The sequence below is a fragment of the Sus scrofa genome, chromosome 7 (genome assembly GCF_054392235.1).
Source record: "Sus scrofa isolate SSC_HxYL_T2T_F1_AM1 chromosome 7, Sscrofa_HxYL_maternal_Yorkshire_Landrace_v2.0, whole genome shotgun sequence".
In the NCBI taxonomy this organism is placed as follows: domain Eukaryota; kingdom Metazoa; phylum Chordata; class Mammalia; order Artiodactyla; family Suidae; genus Sus; species Sus scrofa.
In genome coordinates, this window is record NC_139389.1 from 45,904,423 (window position 1) to 45,923,294 (window position 18,872).

The 18,872-nt window shown below is 46.2% G+C and overlaps 1 protein-coding gene across 50 annotated transcripts in view; it reads right to left on the reverse strand.

The window, feature by feature from the left end:
• Positions 1–3,954: 3,954 nt before the first annotated feature.
• Positions 3,955–18,872, reverse strand: part of TRERF1 (transcriptional regulating factor 1) — a 217,390-nt gene continuing 202,472 nt past the window's right edge. For 25 of the 50 annotated variants that reach the window (XM_084968129.1, XM_084968115.1, XM_084968144.1 and 22 more), the window contains 3 exons: positions 15,263–15,466; positions 11,166–11,377; positions 3,955–6,955 (listed from right to left, as the gene is read on the reverse strand). In XM_084968129.1, the coding sequence (XP_084824255.1) occupies positions 6,631–6,955; positions 11,166–11,377; positions 15,263–15,466 (741 nt within the window). In that variant the 3' untranslated portion in view covers positions 3,955–6,630. Of the gene's footprint in view, positions 6,956–11,165; positions 11,414–15,262; positions 15,467–18,872 lie in introns of all 50 variants that reach the window. The other 25 variants (XM_021098712.2, XM_084968139.1, XM_084968119.1 and 22 more) reach the window with 1 other exon arrangement.

Consider the following 18,872-nt stretch of genomic DNA (forward strand, 5'->3'; position numbering starts at 1 on the left):
GGTGCAGGCCAGCAGCTGTAGCTTCGATTAGACCTCTAGCCTGGGAACCTTCATATGCTGAGTTCGGCCCTAAAAAGAAAGAAAAAAATCCTAGTTCAGTGCCCTTTGCACCCCTCCAGCTGACCTCAGTAAGCTCCAGTCTCTTAAGTCTCTTTTGGATGTGAGGACTAGAGATTCCCCACGTCCCCACTTCCTGCAAGAAAAGGAGTTATTTTATTTATTTATTTTTTTTAACATGTATGTGGCCTGAACTGCTCCTGTAACTGGAAAAGTGGGCTCGGAGCAGCTTTAGGGACTGGATGTCCTCTCCATCCCTAAGGCCAAACATGGTCTCTTTATTGATGGGATTTCTCTGTTTACAGTTTCTGCTCCCTCAGAATTCTGCCTTGCCTGTGGTCACTGCTTGCTGCTTTTGGCTCACCAGCTTTTTCCATTCATGCTCTGAAGTGTGGGAATTGGGTATAGTCCCTTCGTTTTCTTTTCTTTTCTTTCTTTCTTTCTTTTTTTTTTTTTTTTTGTCTTTTTAGGGCATATGGAGGTTTCCAAGCTAGGGATCTAATCAGAGCTGTAGCTGCTAGCCTCAATGCCAGATCCGAGCTGCATCTGCAACCTACACCACAGCTCACGGCAACACCAGATCCTTAACCCACTGAGTGAGGCCAGGGATTGAAGCCGAAACCTCATGGTTCCTAGTCGGATTCGTTTCCGCTGAACCGTGGCCGGAACTCCCTAGTCCCCTTATTTTTCAGGCCTAAACCATGTCCCGTGTCACCAAACCAACTATGGACCTAATAGCTTGGGGTCCAGTTAGTTGGCAGCAAGGTGGGAGTCATTGTGAGGAGCAACCCCAGGTTTTGCCAACAGTGGGGCTGTGGACAGGGCCCTTTGGTATGATGTATGGGCATGGACAGTGGGTTTTTGTTTGTTTTTGTTTGGACATGTAAAACTTCTTAGTTTATTAGTATGGAAAGCGTTTTGAAGCCTGGCCAGTCCATTATGGATCTCTTCCCTATGACCTAAACTTTCAAACCTGACCTAATGTAAATGAGCAGATCAAATGATTCTAGAGAGTTGATGCAAGTCCATCTTGCTGTAGATCCAGGAAAAATAAGTGTATACATCAACTATTTCTAAGTTGAATCATATTTTGATTGCACCAGTTGTTGTTGTAAAAGACGCCTTTTCTCCTCGATCATGATGGTTTTGTGGTTACACACTTGTCTCCAAATGCATCAAGTTGTATTAAAAAATATGCATAGCATTTTATGTGTCTATCTTAAAAAAGTGGTTAAAAAAAAAAAAAGAGATGGCAAGACTGCCAAAAATAAAATTACACAAGCAGAGGAAGTAATGATCCCAAACAGCCCAGAAGGAGATCTGTGTTATATGTAAGGAATGTGTGTTGGAATGTGAAGCAAACATGTATACTTGGCCTTTCCAGCTCAAACAGAAACGTTAAACACTTCCCTTGGGGGTGGGGGGTGGGGGGCAGCCCTTTTCAAAAGATTCTCTTGTAAGGAAATTAATCAACCCTTTGGCCCTTTTATACAGAGGTATCCAGAGATCAGTATAGTTCGCTTAGGAATATATTATTCAATTTCTTAACATGCCTCCCTAATTATGTTTTGCTTATGTTAACATTAAAACTCATCTTCATTCCACAGCTGGCTAACTATGGCTGAGGAAATTAGACGAGGAGTCTGTGGAATTCAGAATTGACTTTAGGTAAACTCAAAAGAGGTTTTATTTACACACACACATGGATAAGCATACCTGGAACGTTAGAGAGATGATTAGTTAACTTAACAAATAGTTGCCGAGCATCTATTGTAAATTGCAGTTCAGAATAGCAGTAATGCATAACGTTTGTTTTATTCCAAACCTTTGCTTTATTCTTTGCTTTGCTTCCAGTGGGGGAACTGGATCAGTTCCCAGGGCCCTGTATGTCTTTCCTAAATATCAAGTTCCTTGATAGGAATGATGTCACAGTCATCTTTATCCACTCAACTCCCCCGTGTTTAATACAGTGTGGAAGAGTGCCTGGCACATGAGTACTGAGTGAAAGAATAAAACGTAGAAAAAAATCTTCAGATTGGACACGTGGGCCCCGGAAGCAGAACATAAATTTCCAAAGCCAGCTAAATGCACCGTTTGCCAAGGAATAGCTTTTTTATTTGGTACAGGACTACAACTGATGACCCAAATTAAACATATAAAGCCTCCAAAGAAGGCAGAAGATCAAGGCCTTGGACAGTTATGTGCCACTTAAATTTCATATGAAATCCAGAATTTCCACTTTCTCCTGAAACTTGCTGTTGATCACTGAAAAGTAAACACACTTTTTTTGGGGGGGGGGTCTTTTTAGGGCTACACCCACGGCATATGGAGGTTCCCAGGTCAGATGGGAGCTGCAGCTGCCGGCCGACACCACAGCCACAGCATCACCAGATCTGAGCTTCGGCTGCGACCTAGACCACAGCTCACGGCAACGCCAGATCCTTAACCCACTGAGTGAGGCCAGGGATGGAACCTGCAACCTCATGGGTCCTAGTCAGATTAGTTTCCCCTGTACCATGACAGGAACTCCTAAACACACTTTTAAGAACCTGGAAATTCAGGTTAGCAATACCTATGAACCAGGGTAGACTGGATTTTGTGGGGGATTCGCCGTGAGATAGCAGTCTGCGATACTGAGCTTCGGTGTGAGTGCAATGGTGTAGAGATCATCAACCCTTCAAGTGGCTCATCCACGGCCTGAGAAGCAGAAATGTTCACCCGTGCCCCCAGGGTAAAAGGGGGAACTTGACTGAGCATTAGATGTGGTCGGCAGACTTCTAAACTGGTCTACAGAAACCCACTAAGAGTAAATTAGCATTGAGAAGTCCTTTCAGTGGCTAGAAAGAAGGAATGTTTAAGCCAAATGAAACTCAAAAAGATAACATTTTATTTTCAGAGCAGCTGATGCAATATTTAATCAGGTTTTCACAAATAAATATGACAATCTTGGTTTGGTTACATCTCTCTCTCTTTTTACAATTTATTTTTTGCTTTTTAGGGCTGCACTTGGTGGCATATGCAAGTTCCCAGGCTAGGGGTCGAATCAGAGCTGTAGCCGCTGGCCTACACCACAGCCAAGCAACTGGAGAGCCGAGCCATGCCTGTGACCTACACCACAGCTCATGAAACGCCGGATCCCCAGCCCACAGAGCAAGGCCAGGGATTGAACCCCCATCCTCGTGGATACTAGTTGGATTCGTTTCCGCTGTGCCACAATGGAACGTCACATCTCTTTTTTGATGAATGCCTATCTATGAGAACTATAATAAATTTCTGAGAAGGCTAAGGACTGGAAACTTTTAAGTAATATTCTCCTGGCTTTCTTTCTGGGGGAAAAAAAAAAGCATTGTGGTAATTTTAAAAAATGCTTATCACTCAGGGGGAAAACTGACCTAGAATGCCCCAGCTGTTTTTGTTTTTAAGGAATGCACCTTTTTAGGACAAGTCTATAAAACATCTTTATTTATTTGTTACATATGATGTTTAAATATAACGTTGCTTTCAAGCTTCAAACTTTTTTTTTAAACCTCTGGTAAAATAAGACTCTTGGTTGGCCTTAACAAAAACTGACCTAGGAAGAAACATTTTTAGCAAAATGTGTTATAAAATTCACTAGAAAATACTGTCCTCTTTTTGCCAAAATGTTACATAAAATCCTTATTAAAAATACACACATTACAAAAGAAAAAGTTATGAATATGCTATACATAGTGCTTTTGATACGGACAGAGGGACCTGCATTCCGGGGAAAATACAGTGAAGCACATTAGATATTATGATGTCAACTTAAAATAGTGCAAACCGGAATAAATTACATCCTAAAATGGGAAGGCATGCAAGTCATTTCCTGCAAATAGAACACAATGAAGCCAGAACAGGAAGCAATCACAACCACTATTTAAAAAGGTTTTCGTTTTTATTACATTAATTTTTTTCAAAAATACTTTTCTTTACAATAGAACTCCTAGAAAATATTTACAACCTTCCTCTAATAAAATAGAACAGCAGTTAAATATATTTGAAAATAAGATGGGTTTTTCCATAAAATATATCTGTTAACTTTTTATATACAAGCTTTCTCAAAGAGGTCTAAATTCACTAATGAAAAACCATCTGATAAACAGTTACCATGTTGAAGACATAAACCATTGGGAAGAAAAGTTCTTTGGGGTGGGGAGAAATGAGGGAACACTAAAACACAACACATACATGCAGGCAGAATTATTTCAGGAAAAAAATAAGTGCAATATTTTACTATGAAGTCAATTCTTTCAGTTGATATTGTGAAGAAATACTAATTCAGGAAAGCGAACTGTCTCATCAAGGAGGAGTTCTTTGGTTATTTCAAGTAAAAAAAAAGCTTAACGCTATACTGCACGGAAAATCAGAATTACATTGTGCATTATATTTTTGCTTGGCAACTCAGTTTATTTTTCATGTTTTCAACTGGAACAGCCGGGCAAGTCTCCAAACAGAACGAGTACATGTGCTTTATAAACATTTTTCTGGGTGTTCGCTCCTCTGCTAGATAAGCTTTCACAGACCCAAGAACAGAACCATTCCAGAATCATTCTCAGGCACCCACAAGCGGGGGAGGAGGTCCACTGGGACAGAGAGGATCAGCCGGTATTACTTGGAATGGTTCTGGAACGGCTCTGCGGCAAAGCTGATGCCCTGCTCAGACGGTTCTGAGCTCAAAACATAGGCTGGGATAACGCATCAGAAACGGCAGCAAGTGGAACAGTATGTTTTTCCCCTTAAAAAAAAAAAAAAAAAAAAAAAAAAAGACAAAGGATACCTTCACGACCTCGTTTCTGAAAGACAGAATGATGGAATGGGAAAGAACCTTGATATTTATCTTCTGTCCGTGGCTTTCCTGAGATTCAGAGGAAACTGCCTGCCTGGGGCCACTGTGGCTGGAGCATGTGCACTAAATGCATTTGCAGGGATAACTTAAAGGATACTTGGGTCCTATGCTCATGCTTCCGCTGACATCCTAACGTCAAGCTATTCACGTGCCAGCAAAGTGCCCTGGCAGAACGGCCACACTACATCAGCATCAGCCTCCCCAGGGCAGGGGCAGGCCTGAAAGCCCCCAGTTCCGGAAGCCACCAGCCAGCAGCGTGGGCTCTGAGCTGGGGCTGCACCCTGGCCTGAAGGAGCACGCTGGTTTGCCCTAAGCGTGGCTGTGGAGCCGTCTAACCGCCCCAAAGCCGGAGCTGAAAGCCCTTCTGGAAGGATTACAAGTTTATCACCTTCAAGTACAAACAGCAACCCTGCCTGCAGAGACAGGAGGAGGCAGAGCAGACTTACGTAGCTTGGAAGATTCTAGAAGTGCTTTGGTACATGACGTTAATGAATACATTCATTGTTTGAATCAGACCTTGGATCTACGGTGGTATCTGAAACCGTTTTTTTGCTGGCCTTTAATGCTATTTCCCTTGCATCTGTCATCGGATTTGTTAGAAAACCCTTCTCCTCAGAGTCAGCATCAAGGTAAACTTCGCACAGGTGAATGATAGCAAAATCCCAGTGAGTGACGTTTCACAGTACTTGCAAGTGGCACAGAGTAATTTCAGAATTCCACTGACCACAACAGCGTGGCAAAAAAAGAATCAGTTCCTCTGATCTAGTTTTGGGGCAAAAGAAGACTTCTTGGCACTCTAAGTACTTCAATCTGTGCCCCTCGACCATCCTCCCTAAAAACAGCCCTGGCAACTTGATAGTTGGGGTTATTTTCCTCCAGATGGATTTCCAGTCGGCTCAGGCCAAAACAACCCACGAAGCAGTCAACCAGTCCTCAGGGACCAGGGCAGAGGGCATACTTGCTCCACGAACCTCCTTCTTAGTAAATCACTGCCAGGGAGTGAAAGCCTGAAAAGATACAGGACTCAGTTTTTAGAAACAGGCTGAGTGACAGGCAAGGCAGGGAGCAAAATTATTTTCACATTTGGTCAACTCTTCCAATGACGTGTGTGCTAGCAGAAAAGTCGTGGGACACGAGGGCTGGCTTTGCTCACTGGATAGCTACGTGCTAGCGTGGTCTCCTGGCAAAGACGCCAAGTTCATTGCAAACTGCGGAAATGAGGTTAGAACAAAAAATGACTCTCGGTGGGAAAGGATGGCCCAAGACCCCAGCTCGAAGAGGGTAGCCTGCTTTACATACACGGGTGGGAGGGCGCACACACGCACACACACACACACACACACACACACACACATATTCACTCACTCACTCACCGCAAGCTTTGGGATAAAAGACAACCAGGACGGTTGATCACTGAAAGCAAAAGAACTTGAGTGTCAGGTTCATTCCCAGCCAAGAATGAGTTCATGGGAATGCAGCCCAGATGAAACACCTCTTAAAGTAGAATTGTGCCAATTATTTATTCCCCCCAACCCCCAAAACAATTTTTTTAAATAAATGATTTTTTCCCCCTAAACCTGAAAAGCACGACCACTTTTTAAACAGGTAGTTTAAGATGGGTACAAAACGGAGCAGGCAGTCCGGTTTCCTGACGAATGAAGATGGAGGCCGGGGGTTTTCTCGGTCTCTAGGCGACACACGGGGCTTTAGAGTTCCGTGTCGCCCTGAAGCAACACTGAATCTTGATCGTCCAAGAGGAGGCCGGTGTCCACAACCTCGGCCTCTTCCATGACGCCCCCTAACTGCTGGACGACGTCGTCATCGAGGATGTCCACGTCCTTGATGGGTTTGATCAGACTCAGCTGGTCCAGGGGCAGCAGCCCCGGCGGCCCCACCGGCCCCGTAGTTCTCTCTATCGTGGCTGCCATCTCGGCCGCAAAGGCCGCCTTCTGGGCCTTCTGCCTCTGCTGTTCCTCCTGCTGCCTGTGCGTTTTCATGTGCGCATTTCGGCTTTTGATCTTGAAGAAGACTCTAAAAACGAAAAGCAGCAGCATGTGAAATTTAAGAGGATCTGAGGGTTTTTTTTGTTTTGTTTTGTTTTCTTTTTAGGGCTGCACCTGCAGCTTATGGAGGTTCTCAGGCTAGGGGTCGAATCTGTGCTGCAGCTGCCGGCCTGCACCACAGCCACAACCACAGCAACATGAGATCTGAGCTGCGTCTGTAACCTACACCACAGCTCACGGCAACACTGGATCCTTAACCCACTGAATGAGGCCAGGGACTGAACCCCAGTCCTCATGGATCCTAGCTGGATTTGTGTCCACTGAGCCAGGAAACTCAGGATCTGAGTTCTTGGAAACCCGTGTGTCCTATAGGGGAGTAGCGGGTACATGATCTGATGTCTGGTTTGGGGTGGCTCTGACAGGGTCCTCATCTTCTGAGCCCATAAGACCTCCTCCCCCTGCGACCTGGCACGTCTCTTCAAGCATTGCAAGGAAAGGGGATGAGGACAGGACCCCAACTATGGTGTGGCAGGCTTTCTCCCTGTGCCCACAGAGGATGAATTCTCAAAGCCTCCTGTCCCTCTGGGGCCTGGGGCACACCTTTTCTTCTTATCGTCCCCCTTTCTCTCTCCTCTTGACCTTCCCTAGCATCGTCAAATCATGCTGCCGAACTCTGGTGGTTTCCATCATAAAACAACTCCCCTGCTGCCTCTGGCCTCCTGTCCCTGTTCTTCCAATCAAAATTCTTGAGGATCTGCCTACACACACTCGGCACAGCTCCTCTTTCCTCCACCCGCTCCAACTGGACTGTCCACCCTCTGCTTCAGCCCAAGCACTCAAGAGCGCTAGGAACCATGGGGCCAAGTCCAGTGGCCCTCCTCTGTCTAGGCAGTACTTGACTTCTGAGCTGCATCCACCACTCCTCTTCCCCCCAAGACCCTCTTCTTGTCTTGGCCATGCTATATCGTAATTTCCTTTTTTTTTTCTTTTTTGTCTTTTTGGGCCCATACCCACAGCATATGGAGGTTCCCAGGCTAGGGGTCAAATCGGAGCTGTAGCCGCCAGCCTATACCACAGCCACAGCAACGTGGGATCCAAGCTGCATCTGTGACCTACAGCACAGCTCACGGCAACGCTGGATCCATAACCTGCTGAGCAAGGCCAGGGATCGAACCCGTGTACTCATGCATACATGGACACTAGTTGGGTTCGTTAACCACTGAGCCACGTCAGGAACTCCTCCTACTGTTTGCTTTTGAAGGAAATGGTGGTTCTCAGCTGGGGGTGACTCTGTCTCCCAGGGAATAGCTGGCAACATCTAGGGATGGGGGTGGTGCTTCTGGCATCGAGCAGGTAGATGCCAGGGATGCTGTGAAACACCCTAAAACACAGGAGGCAGGCCCTCCTCCCCAAACAAGGAATCAACAGCCCCCGAAATGTCAGTTCCGAGGCTGAGAAACCCGGGGATGAGGAGCCTGCTGACCATGGTCATTGGGCCCAATCCAGCCCCCTGCTTCTTCTTTGTAAATACCCCTGCCTCTTCTTTGTAAATAAAGTCCTACCAGAACACAGCCGTGTCTATTTGTTTCTGGATCATCTGCGGCTGCTTCTGCATTAAAATAGCAAAATTAAAATAGCTGTGACAGAGACAGACATGCAAAGCCTAAAATATTTTGATCTGGACCTTTTTCAGAGAAAGTTTGTCCAGCTGTGAGACTGCCTGCTTTTGGAGAGGGAGGGTGACATAATTCATCATTCCTGAGCTCACAAAGGGGAAAAAAAAAAAACAAAAACCCGTTTCTAAGACCCATGTCTTAGAGTTGATGCGTCACTCCTGGACATAACTGAAAATTGTTAACTGGAATGAATACGATTTCAGCAGCTAAAAGAAGCATTCTGCAAACATCTGCCTAGTGTTATTCCCAGTCTGGAAAACCAGAGAAAGCATTCCTATTTTCCATAAAATCTTAACTGGAGTTATGGGAGAAAAAGGTCCTAAGCAACATAAAAATAAGACAAGAAAAACATTTAATGGAGAGCCCGAGAGCTGAAAATAATCTATGTTTTTCAGTTGTCAAAATGTTCTTTGTTGCCACCTAGTGGAGGAAGGAGTTGTAGCCTATTAGAGGCGAGGGGGTGGAAGGTTTCTTTCCTCCCAGAAGAAACTGGGGAGAGTCCAGGCCCCCAGCTCTTCTACCCCAGGGCAAACAGATGGAGTCAGCCTGAGGGAGTTGCATTATTTCTAGGAAATAAGCCTCATGAGCAATCCGGGGGCTCACTTATTTCTCGGTGACATGAAGAGGACATCTGGGTCTGATGGACGTCTGAAGGACGTCAGAGCTCAGAGGAGGGGGCCCACACTTAAGTCAGTCTCCCCATCTCTGTTTCACAGAGGGAAGGAGAGCTGCTAGTTTCAATTCACTGTGGCAGGTGCCACCGACCTAAGGCTAATAAGAGTACCGACCTCTTGGGGCCTGTCAAATTCATCAATACATGAAATATCACCCACAGCAGATGGAGGTTCCCAGGCTAGGGGTCAAGTCAGAGCTGCAGCTGCCGGCCTACACCACAGCCACAGCCATGTGGGATCCGATCCGCATCTGCGACCTACATCGCAGCTCACAGTGACGCCGGATCCCTGACCCAGAGCGAGGCCAGGGATAGGACCCGCAACCTCAAGAATATTAGTCACATTCGTTTCCGCTGCACCACAACAGGAACTCCCCACGTGATAGCCTTTAAAACAGTGCCAGGCAAATACTGAGGAACTGATAAAAGGCAGCAACTATCAAAATGCCTGAAACGTGCCTGAACTGTTCCATTAGAATGAATATTATAAACAGAGGTCCAAGGTGGCCGCATTCTTACAGCCAAGGATGTTCTCTTGGTCGAGTTTCAGCAGCTACCCGGGGGTATCTCTCAGGTGAACACTGCACATTTATGGCACTGGCCATTATGGGAGGAGAAACGGAGCAAAAGGCTCCCAAAGGAAGTCACCGATGACAGCCGCTCTAGGCGGCACACTCACTGAGAAGGAAACTGGAATTCTACACAGGATGCTGTGGGAGGGACCTGTGGGCAACCGACCATCACTGATAAAATAAACAAAGCAAACCAACAGGATGGAACAGTGGTCAGAAGCCCAGGCTCTGTTTCTCAACACACATAGGTTCAAACCTCAACTCTGCTCTTACTGGGGGTATGACCTGGGGCGAGTCATTTTACCTAATGTTTAATCCTTATTTGTAAAACAAGGATAAAGCAGCATCTGCATCCCATGCAGTTTCTGTGTGTGGATTCTGAGAGGGGCTCATGTGCATAAAGCATGGAATAAAATTAAGTGCTCAGTAAACGTCAGCATGAGGTGTTTTTATTACTACCTACTGACAGTTTTCCTCTTTTTGTTGCTTTATATTATACTTAAATGGGCAGAGATGACCAATAGCTTTTATCTTGCAAGTCAACTCTGATCAGTTGGTTGTGCCAGCTTGAAGCATTAGGATTTGATGGCTTGGAAAGGATTTGAGTCTCATCTTAATGTGAGAGCAAAGAGTGTAGCAATTGATTGGTAATGCCTGCCCTGGGTGCAGGAATGAGCAGTATTGGTAGGAAAGCCATTTCTGCCACAGAGAGCTCCTGATTAAGTGCTTTAGAGCCAATCACTCAGCAGGGATGCAAAGACAGCAGCACTAGTGACTATGGTTTGGGTGTGAAGGAAGAAATGGGAGTCAGAGTCCCATCTACCATTTCTGGAAAAGGGTGTCATTGTGTCAGTAGAGATTTGCTCTCTGACGATGTCCATCCTTACGAAGCTTCAGGACATAAGAATAACTGTATTCTGAGTCAAAGACAAGATCCACCTACCATGAGGCGATATGTAGACTCCCAAGGATGGTATATGGAAAAATCTGGAGAGTCTTTTTTTTTTTTTTCCCTTGTCTTTTAGGGATGCACTTGCTCCATATGGAAGTTCCCAGGCTAGGGGTTGAGTCAGAGCTGCAGCTGCTGACCTACACCACTGCTCACAGCAATGCCGGAATCTTAACCCACTGAGGGAGGCCAGGGATCAACCCGCATCCTCATGGGTACTAGTCGGGTTCTTAAACCACCGAGCCACAACGGAAACTCCCTGGGTTCTTTTTTAACCCTGGTGACAACTCAGCACATTTCGGTCCAGCACCCACAGAGCCATTATTCATCACACACTTAGACTCAGTCCCTGGTCCAGTTCTACTCACTTGCCACACTCCTTGCAGGGGAAGATGGTGGTGGGGTCTGTCTCGCCGCTGGTGGTGCTGTGGGAGGGCGAGCTCTTCACTGAGCAGTACCCGCTCTGGGCACTGCCAGGCTTCTGCTTCCCAGAGGGGACAGCACCCCGAGCTTTGGTCACCTGGTTGGTGCCACCGTGGATGCGAGCGTGGCCATTCAGTGCCTGTCGGGAGCTGAACACCTGGGGAAGAAAGGGAGTGACATGACATCTACAGTCCTGAAAAGGAAATTAGGGTTATTAGTCACTCATTGGCAGAACATGGGATATTTGAAACAGTGTCTAATGACAGGGCACAGGTTTTACGTAAGCAAACTCTGGGCAAATGCCACAGAAAGTAGAGATCAAATACCACAACCACAATTTTTTTTTTTTTTTTTAAGGGCTGTACCCGAGGCATATGGAGGTTCCCAGGCTACGGGTCAAATCTGAGCTGCAGCTGCCAGCCTACACCACAGCCACAGCAACGCCAGATCCTTAACCCACTGAGTGAGGCCAGGGATCGAACCTATATCCTCATGGATCCTAGTCAGGTTAGTTAACCCCGGAGCCACAAAGGGAACTCCCACAACCACAACTTCTGTGCCAAGTGAACCGCGCATTGTTGTTATAATCAAAAACTGGGGGCTCAACCTGGGCCCCTCTGTCCTCTGTCTCACAGGGAGGCCCACGGGCCACTTTCCCTCTGTACATCTTATTTTTTTCCATCTGAAAAATGAAGGGGTTTGGACCAGCTTTCAAACTTTTTTTAGCCAGGTACTACCTTCTTCCCCCTTTTTCTTTCTTTTGTCCTTCCCTTCGCTTCTGTTCTTCACTTAAAAAAAAAAAATCAGACCTTATTCCAAGTTCAAAGCAGAGGTGCTCTAGCTGAAATAGACAGCATCCCAGAATCAAGTCTATTTGCTCAGCTGTATCCCTCCTCCGGGGAGCCTAATACCCCAAGAGGCACAGCTTGAAAGACACTCATTAGCGGCTCTGATATATTCGGTAGGTTATGTCTCAGCTCCAATCAGCCAGCATTGAAGCAAAGCTTCAGACCCCCACATTTATTGCAGGATGTTAGAAAGGGGGACAACCTGGTCTTTTGAGGCTCATCATAAAGCACAGTCTCCCAGCCACAGTATTACTGACATTTGGGGCTGGATGATCCTCTGTTGTGGGCATAGTCCTGAGCATTTCAGAAGGCTTATCAGCATCCCTGGCTTCTGCCCACTAGTTGCCAGCAGCACCTCCTCAGATGTGACAAAAATGTCTCTGGATGTTGCCAAATGTTCATGGGGGACAAAAAGTGGCCCACTTGAGAGTCACTGCCATAAGGGAGGTAATCCACACCCTTGAATTCCAAGAGCCCTGCCTTCCAGATTGTTAAATGCATCAGATAATGGGAGGACCCACTGAACTGTCTAGCCACAGATGGTTGCTCTGTGTTAAGTCCGTGAGTTCTGTGCATGGTCTTGTAGGGAAAAAAAAAATCTTTTTAGGGCTGCACATATGGCACATGGAAGTTCCCAGCCTAGGGGCTAAATCGGAGCTGCAGCTGCTGGCCTACATCACAGCCATAGAAACCCTGGATCCAAGCCGCATCTCTAGCCTGCACCACAGCTCATGGCAATGCCGGATCCTTAACCCACTGAGTGAGGCCAGGGATCGAACCTGCATCCTCATGTATACTAGTTGGGTTTGTTTCTGCTGAGCCATGATGGGAACTCCCAGAAAAGAAAAAATCTTGATGTAGCAACTAAAACCTCCATGTTTAGGCAATGAATAAAACATACTTTCCCCTGTTACTTTTTTAAAGTCATGAAAAAATAACCATCTTGCCAAGCAGTTTTGATTGGGTAAAGTAAAAGCTGATTTCCTGCTCAGTAAAGAATTTTCTGTACACCCAAACTATGAATTGAGGAAGCATCCAATTTCTTTTTTTCTTTTTTTTTGTCTTTTTGCCTTTTCTAGCATAGAGAGGTTCCCAGGCTAGAGGACAAATTGGAGATGTAGCCGCCGGCCTACACCACAGCCACAGCAATGCAGGATCTGAGCCATGTCTGTGACCTACACCACAGCTCACGGCAACGCCGGATCCTTGACCCACTGAGCAAGGCCAGGGATCGAACCCGCATCCTCTTGGTTCCTAGTCAGTTAACCACTGAGCCAAGATGGGAACTTCCAATTTCTAAACAAATTCACCACGGGTACTGTCATTTAGAGTCAACATCTTAATCATCCCTGAACGGGTGCTCTATACGATACGGCAGTGATGGCGTGAAGCGTTGGGGCCATTAAACATCAAAGACAGAAACCAGCTAGCAATTGCTCATGTTCTCTAGAGCTAATGCAAAATGTATAAATCATTTAACTTTCTTTTCTTTTGAAAAATTTCTATGGCCCCACCCATAGCTTATGGAAGTTCCTGGGCCAGGGACTGAATCCCAGATGCAGCTGTGACCCATGCTGGATTCTTAACCCACTGCAGGAGATCGAACCCATGCCTCCACAGCGACCTGGTGCGCTGCAGTTGGATTCTTAACCCACTGTGCCACAGTGGGAACTCCTCGTTTCTTAAATGTAAATCAAGTGAATTTCTGCTTTAGGATCCAAATACTTTACTCTAATTTTTTTTTTTTCTTTTTAGGGCCAAACCTGTGGCATATGGAAGTTCCTAGGCTAGGGGTTGAACTGGAGCAGCAGCTGCTGGCCTACACCACAGCCACAGTAACTTGGGATCCGAGCGGTGTCTGCAACCTACACCACAGCTCTTGGTAAGGCCGGATCCCCAGGCTGGATCTTGAACTGACTGAGTGAGTCCAGGGGTTGAACCCCGAGTCCTCATGGATACTAGATGGGCTCGTTAGTGCTGAGCCACCACGGGAACTCTAGGATCTAAATATTTAAAGACTGTTGCTTTCTTCATCGAAGTGACAGACTCAATAAGTAGTATTCAGTACACTCTAGAAAACAGGATTATCCTATGTAACTCACAAGCAAAGATAAGCATGAACTTGGGGAAAATAGGCCTTCTCATGAAAGAAGCAACATTCTTTGAATTTTTGGCAATAATACCTCTAGAACTTGCCTGCCCAGGGGTGCCCAGATTTAAGGAACCTGATTTGGGAAAAACTCAACCATTAAGACGACTTGGGGACCAGAGAGGACTGAGAGTCTAAAATTAACAATTAACAAAACATATCCTTTAAAATACACAGGGAACCTTAGATCAAGCCGGCAGAGATCCTGGGAGGCCATCCTTTAGCACTAAGAATGATCAAATGGTAAACTGGTTTTATTTCAACTAAATGATGATTCTAATGTACTTGAAAAGTACTGGGTTAAGTAATTACACAGACACCCTTTTAGCCTGTTTACATGAATAATTTGCTTAGTAAATTTTTTTTGTCTCCCCCAAAGGGTACAAAGACAAATGTTAGCTAGATCTTGGTAATTATGCCATAAAAGGATACTCTTTCTCTGTGGGCTCTCTCACTGCATTTATTTATTTAATTTTGGCCTTTTAGGGCCATGCCCGAGGCATATGGAGGTTCCCAGGCGAGGGGTCAAATTGGAGCTGTAGCCGCCAGCCTACACCATAGCCACAGCCATGCCGGATTCTTACACCACCGAGCAAGGCTGGGGAGCAAACCCGCATCCTTATGGATAACTTAGCCGGGTTGGTTACTGCAGAGACACAGCAGGAATTCCTCTCACTGCATTTAAAATGCACGTTTACAGGGCGTGACCTGGTGTCACACAGCCCAGAGGAGTGGACAGGCACCAAGGACCGTGAAGCCCAGAGCTCACTGCAGAGGCAGAACCACACGCTTCCTGAGGGCGGGGATGGCCTTTGGTCCTCTGAGCACCAGGCACCCACTCCAGAAATATCTGCAGGCTGAATGCATAGGTAAATGGATGATAGGAAGACAATCCCGGCTACGTGGACTTCCCTCGGCCCGGCCTTCAGGGCGGAGAGCAGAGCGTACCCTTTGGGAACTGTATTGTCCCTTAAAGCTGAGCACAGCTGCCATCCGTCCTGGATCCCCTGAATCCCAGACCCCAGGAGGACGCAGAGACACTTACAGCCCCGCAGTTGGGCATTTCACAGATGAAGGAGCCAGAGGGCTGGCCCATGGCCGGCAGCGGCGGCCCCTCGGCGTGAGCCAGCACCGGGCCCGGCGGCGGCTCTGGGGACTTGGGCAATTCGCTCTCCTCTTCTCTTGTGGATTTCCTGTCCTCTTCTGGGTCCTCCTCCTCCTCCTCCACCTCTTCCTCTTCTTCACTTGTCTGGTGGTAAGGCAAGAAAAGCAAAAAGGGGAAACCCCCAAATGGCATTTTCAGTGATGAACAGAACCCAGGGGCCCGGAGAGCAGAGCGGGCCGGGCTGGACACTGCGGGGGGTGGGGGTGGGGGGCTCTTTCGGCAGAAGGAATGGCAGGTGGAGGCCTCTGGGGATGATATGGTCTCTACAAGACCGGCCACTGGACACCTAGAGTTCTGAGAGCAAGGAAGTCCCTGCGGCCCCACCTGGGTCTCCTTATCACTTATAAGAAAGTATGCTAAGGCAGGGACGAGAGATTTCTGCGTGTGGCGTCCCCTCCTTGTCTGAGACTGGCCGACCTTGACACTGACTAAAACCCGGGCAGGTTGCCCCACTTGTAGCAGGTCTCTCTCCCCAGAGCATTTAGGAGGGTTTCTAAGCATTAATGACACTGTGGGATCCCTCTGGACAGAGACTAAAGAGCTATCGTGCTTTGTTTTCACAGGCCTTCAAACACCCTTCCATGTACAAAGCCGGAGCTGTGGATTTGACTTGTGCAAGGTCCTGCTGATGCACTTTTGCTCAGTTCTTTTTTAAAATGATTATTATTGTAATTGATTTGCAATGGTCTGTCAATTTCTGCAGTACAGTAAAGTGACCCAATGTTTTATATATATGTATATATATATATATATATATTCTTTTTCTCACATTATTCTGCATCTTGTTTCATCACAAGTGATTAGATATAGTCCTGCTCTGTTCTTGTCAGAAAACAGAATCGGAGTGAATCACAATGACTCTGACAAGGAGAGGCAATGGAAGGGACTAGTCCCTCTCATTTACTATGTGTTTTTTGGGGGGTGGGGGGGTTGTTGCTGATCACTGGCTCTTGGAGAAATGCCTTTCAGAGGCATCCTATGAAAAAGGACAAGAAAAATACTTCCTACAAATAAGTATCCTTCCTGTGACTGTGTCCCCTCCCTCTACTTGAGAACAGCGATGAGTTGGGAGAATTAAGCCGACGGACGGAGGACCAGGGAAAGGGGATTTGGTGTCACATCGGCCTCACTTCCGCCTCTTTTACAGCACTTCGCAGCATACAAAGTGCTTTATTTGCTGTGTCACGGACTGGGCGGTAAACAGTCCTCCTATTTTACATACAAGAAAACAAAAGGGATGTCCAGCTGCCTCCCGCCCAGATGGGTCATTCGTCTCTGCCAGGCCTTCTGCAAACCCACTGCTTAAAGCACGTGGGCTCCAGGCGGGTTTACCCAGACAGCGATGTCACTCTGCGTGAGCCTACGATTCCCAGAACCAGGAAGCAAGAAGAATAAAGATTCCTTCCCTCCCTCCCTTTCTTTCATGGCAGCATCCATGGCATGTGGAAGTTCCAGGGCCAGGGACGGAATCCAAGCCACTGCTGCGACCTACGCCAGCACCACACCAGATCCTTTAACCCTGTGCACCAGGTGGGGGACTCCAGAATAAAGATTTCTGGGATCTATAACCTAGGGCCTAGAAACCACAAGCTTTCTCTCTCCAGGCTGCATCGGGGGTGGGAGAAAAGATAATCCCAGTAAATATGGGCATTTAACATTCTCCTCACTTCTTCGGTACTGTCCTTAGTATGGAATACATGCACGTCTGAGACAATGTATTAATAGGGTGAACTTTAAAAATGGCCCCGGTTTCCAGTGGATTAATCCAGATTAATCACTAATGATGACCTTTGCTGAAAGACTTCAATGAATACAGATGTAGGCTTAATACACTTGACAGAGCAATTTGTGATTTAAGCTTATAGGTCCCTTACTAGTATAGAATTTACAGGCTGATTTCACTTAAATGGCTTTATTCTCCTATGAATCCTCCATCTTCCAATCTCAAAGAGTTTCAGGTAAGACCACGTGATGTCAGATTCCAAGGGTTCATGCCATTCCTTCACAAAAGGAACTTGTGGTCTCAGGTATCAGATTATTAAGCAGACCGAGGCCTAGGGTTTGCCATTTAAAGTAAATTACATAGTAGCTTTCAATGACAATGGCACTCATTTCTCGGCAGTTGCTAGAATTACAGTTTTCTTACCATGCCATTATTTGGCTTAAAAGCTTTTAGGGGAGAAGTTCCATAGAGCAATTAAATTACAGATTAAATGCTACTGTACTGTGATTATGTGTCTCAGGAATTTAAGCAGGGTTTACTTCAAGTGGCAAAATCAAAGTGGCAGGTTCCCAAAATGATTTATCATGAGGCCAAATGGCTCATGAGTGTGACTGAGAGATGCCAAGACAGGGGACAAAACCCCTAAAATGTAGGACAATGTATCGACAAGTTGGCCATTTTATGATGTGTTGTGAAATGAAACTTTTGGTAATATTCCCAAATCAGTAGAAAAGCAGGCAAATATAGGGCAGGGATATGACTATATACTTAACAAGGTACTCCAAGAGTACTCGAGAGTCAAATAAGAGTTTTTTGAGGAGATTTTTATTTCTCCGGCCTGCAAATGGCATTTGTATTATGAGAAAGTTACAAGCTAAAACACAAATGCTCAACCACCCAAATTTATTCAATGACAAATTTGAGTGTTACAGTCAGTGATGAATGAAGATGGTGATGACAATATACTGAGGATTTGCTATGAATCAGGCACTACACACACATACACACACACACACACTCTCTCTGTCTTCTAGTTCTCACAAAAACCCCATACAAATTATTTCTTTCTTTTGAGGGCCGCACCTGCAGCATATGGAAGTTCCTGGGCTTTGAATTGGAGCTGCAGCTGCCAGCCTACACCACAGCCGCAGCAATGTGGGATCCGAGTCACATGATTCTTAACCCACTGAGCAAGGCCAGGGATTAAACCCGCATCCTTAGGGACATAGGTAGGTTCTTAACCCTCTGAGCCAAGACGGGAACTCCTCAAAATTTTATTTCTTAAATAAATAAATAGGCTCAGCAGAAAGCAATCTGACTTGGATCTATGAGGACCCAGGTTTGATCCCTGGCCTCGCTCACTGGATTAAGGATCCAGCGTTGCCGTTGCCGTGAACTTGGTGTAGGTTGCAGACGTGGCTCGGGTTTGGTGCTACTGTGGCTGTGGCGTAGGCCAGTGGCTACAGCTCCGATTCGATCCCTAGCCTGGGAAACTTCATATGCCGTGGGTGTGGCCCTAAAAAGACAAAAAAAAAAAAAAAAAAAAAAAAAAGAAGAAGAAGAAGAAAGAAAAGAAATGGGCCAGAGAACTAATTTTCCCAAGACCACAGAGCTGGTAAAGAAGTTGAGCTGAAATGTTAAGACCTGTACCACCCGATTCTAAAACCCTGGCCTTCACTCCTCGGCCGATGCATGTGTCCACAGGTGCCCATCTGCCCATCTGGACGTGGCTTAGGTTTCCAGCTCCAGTACGGATCCCCTGAACCT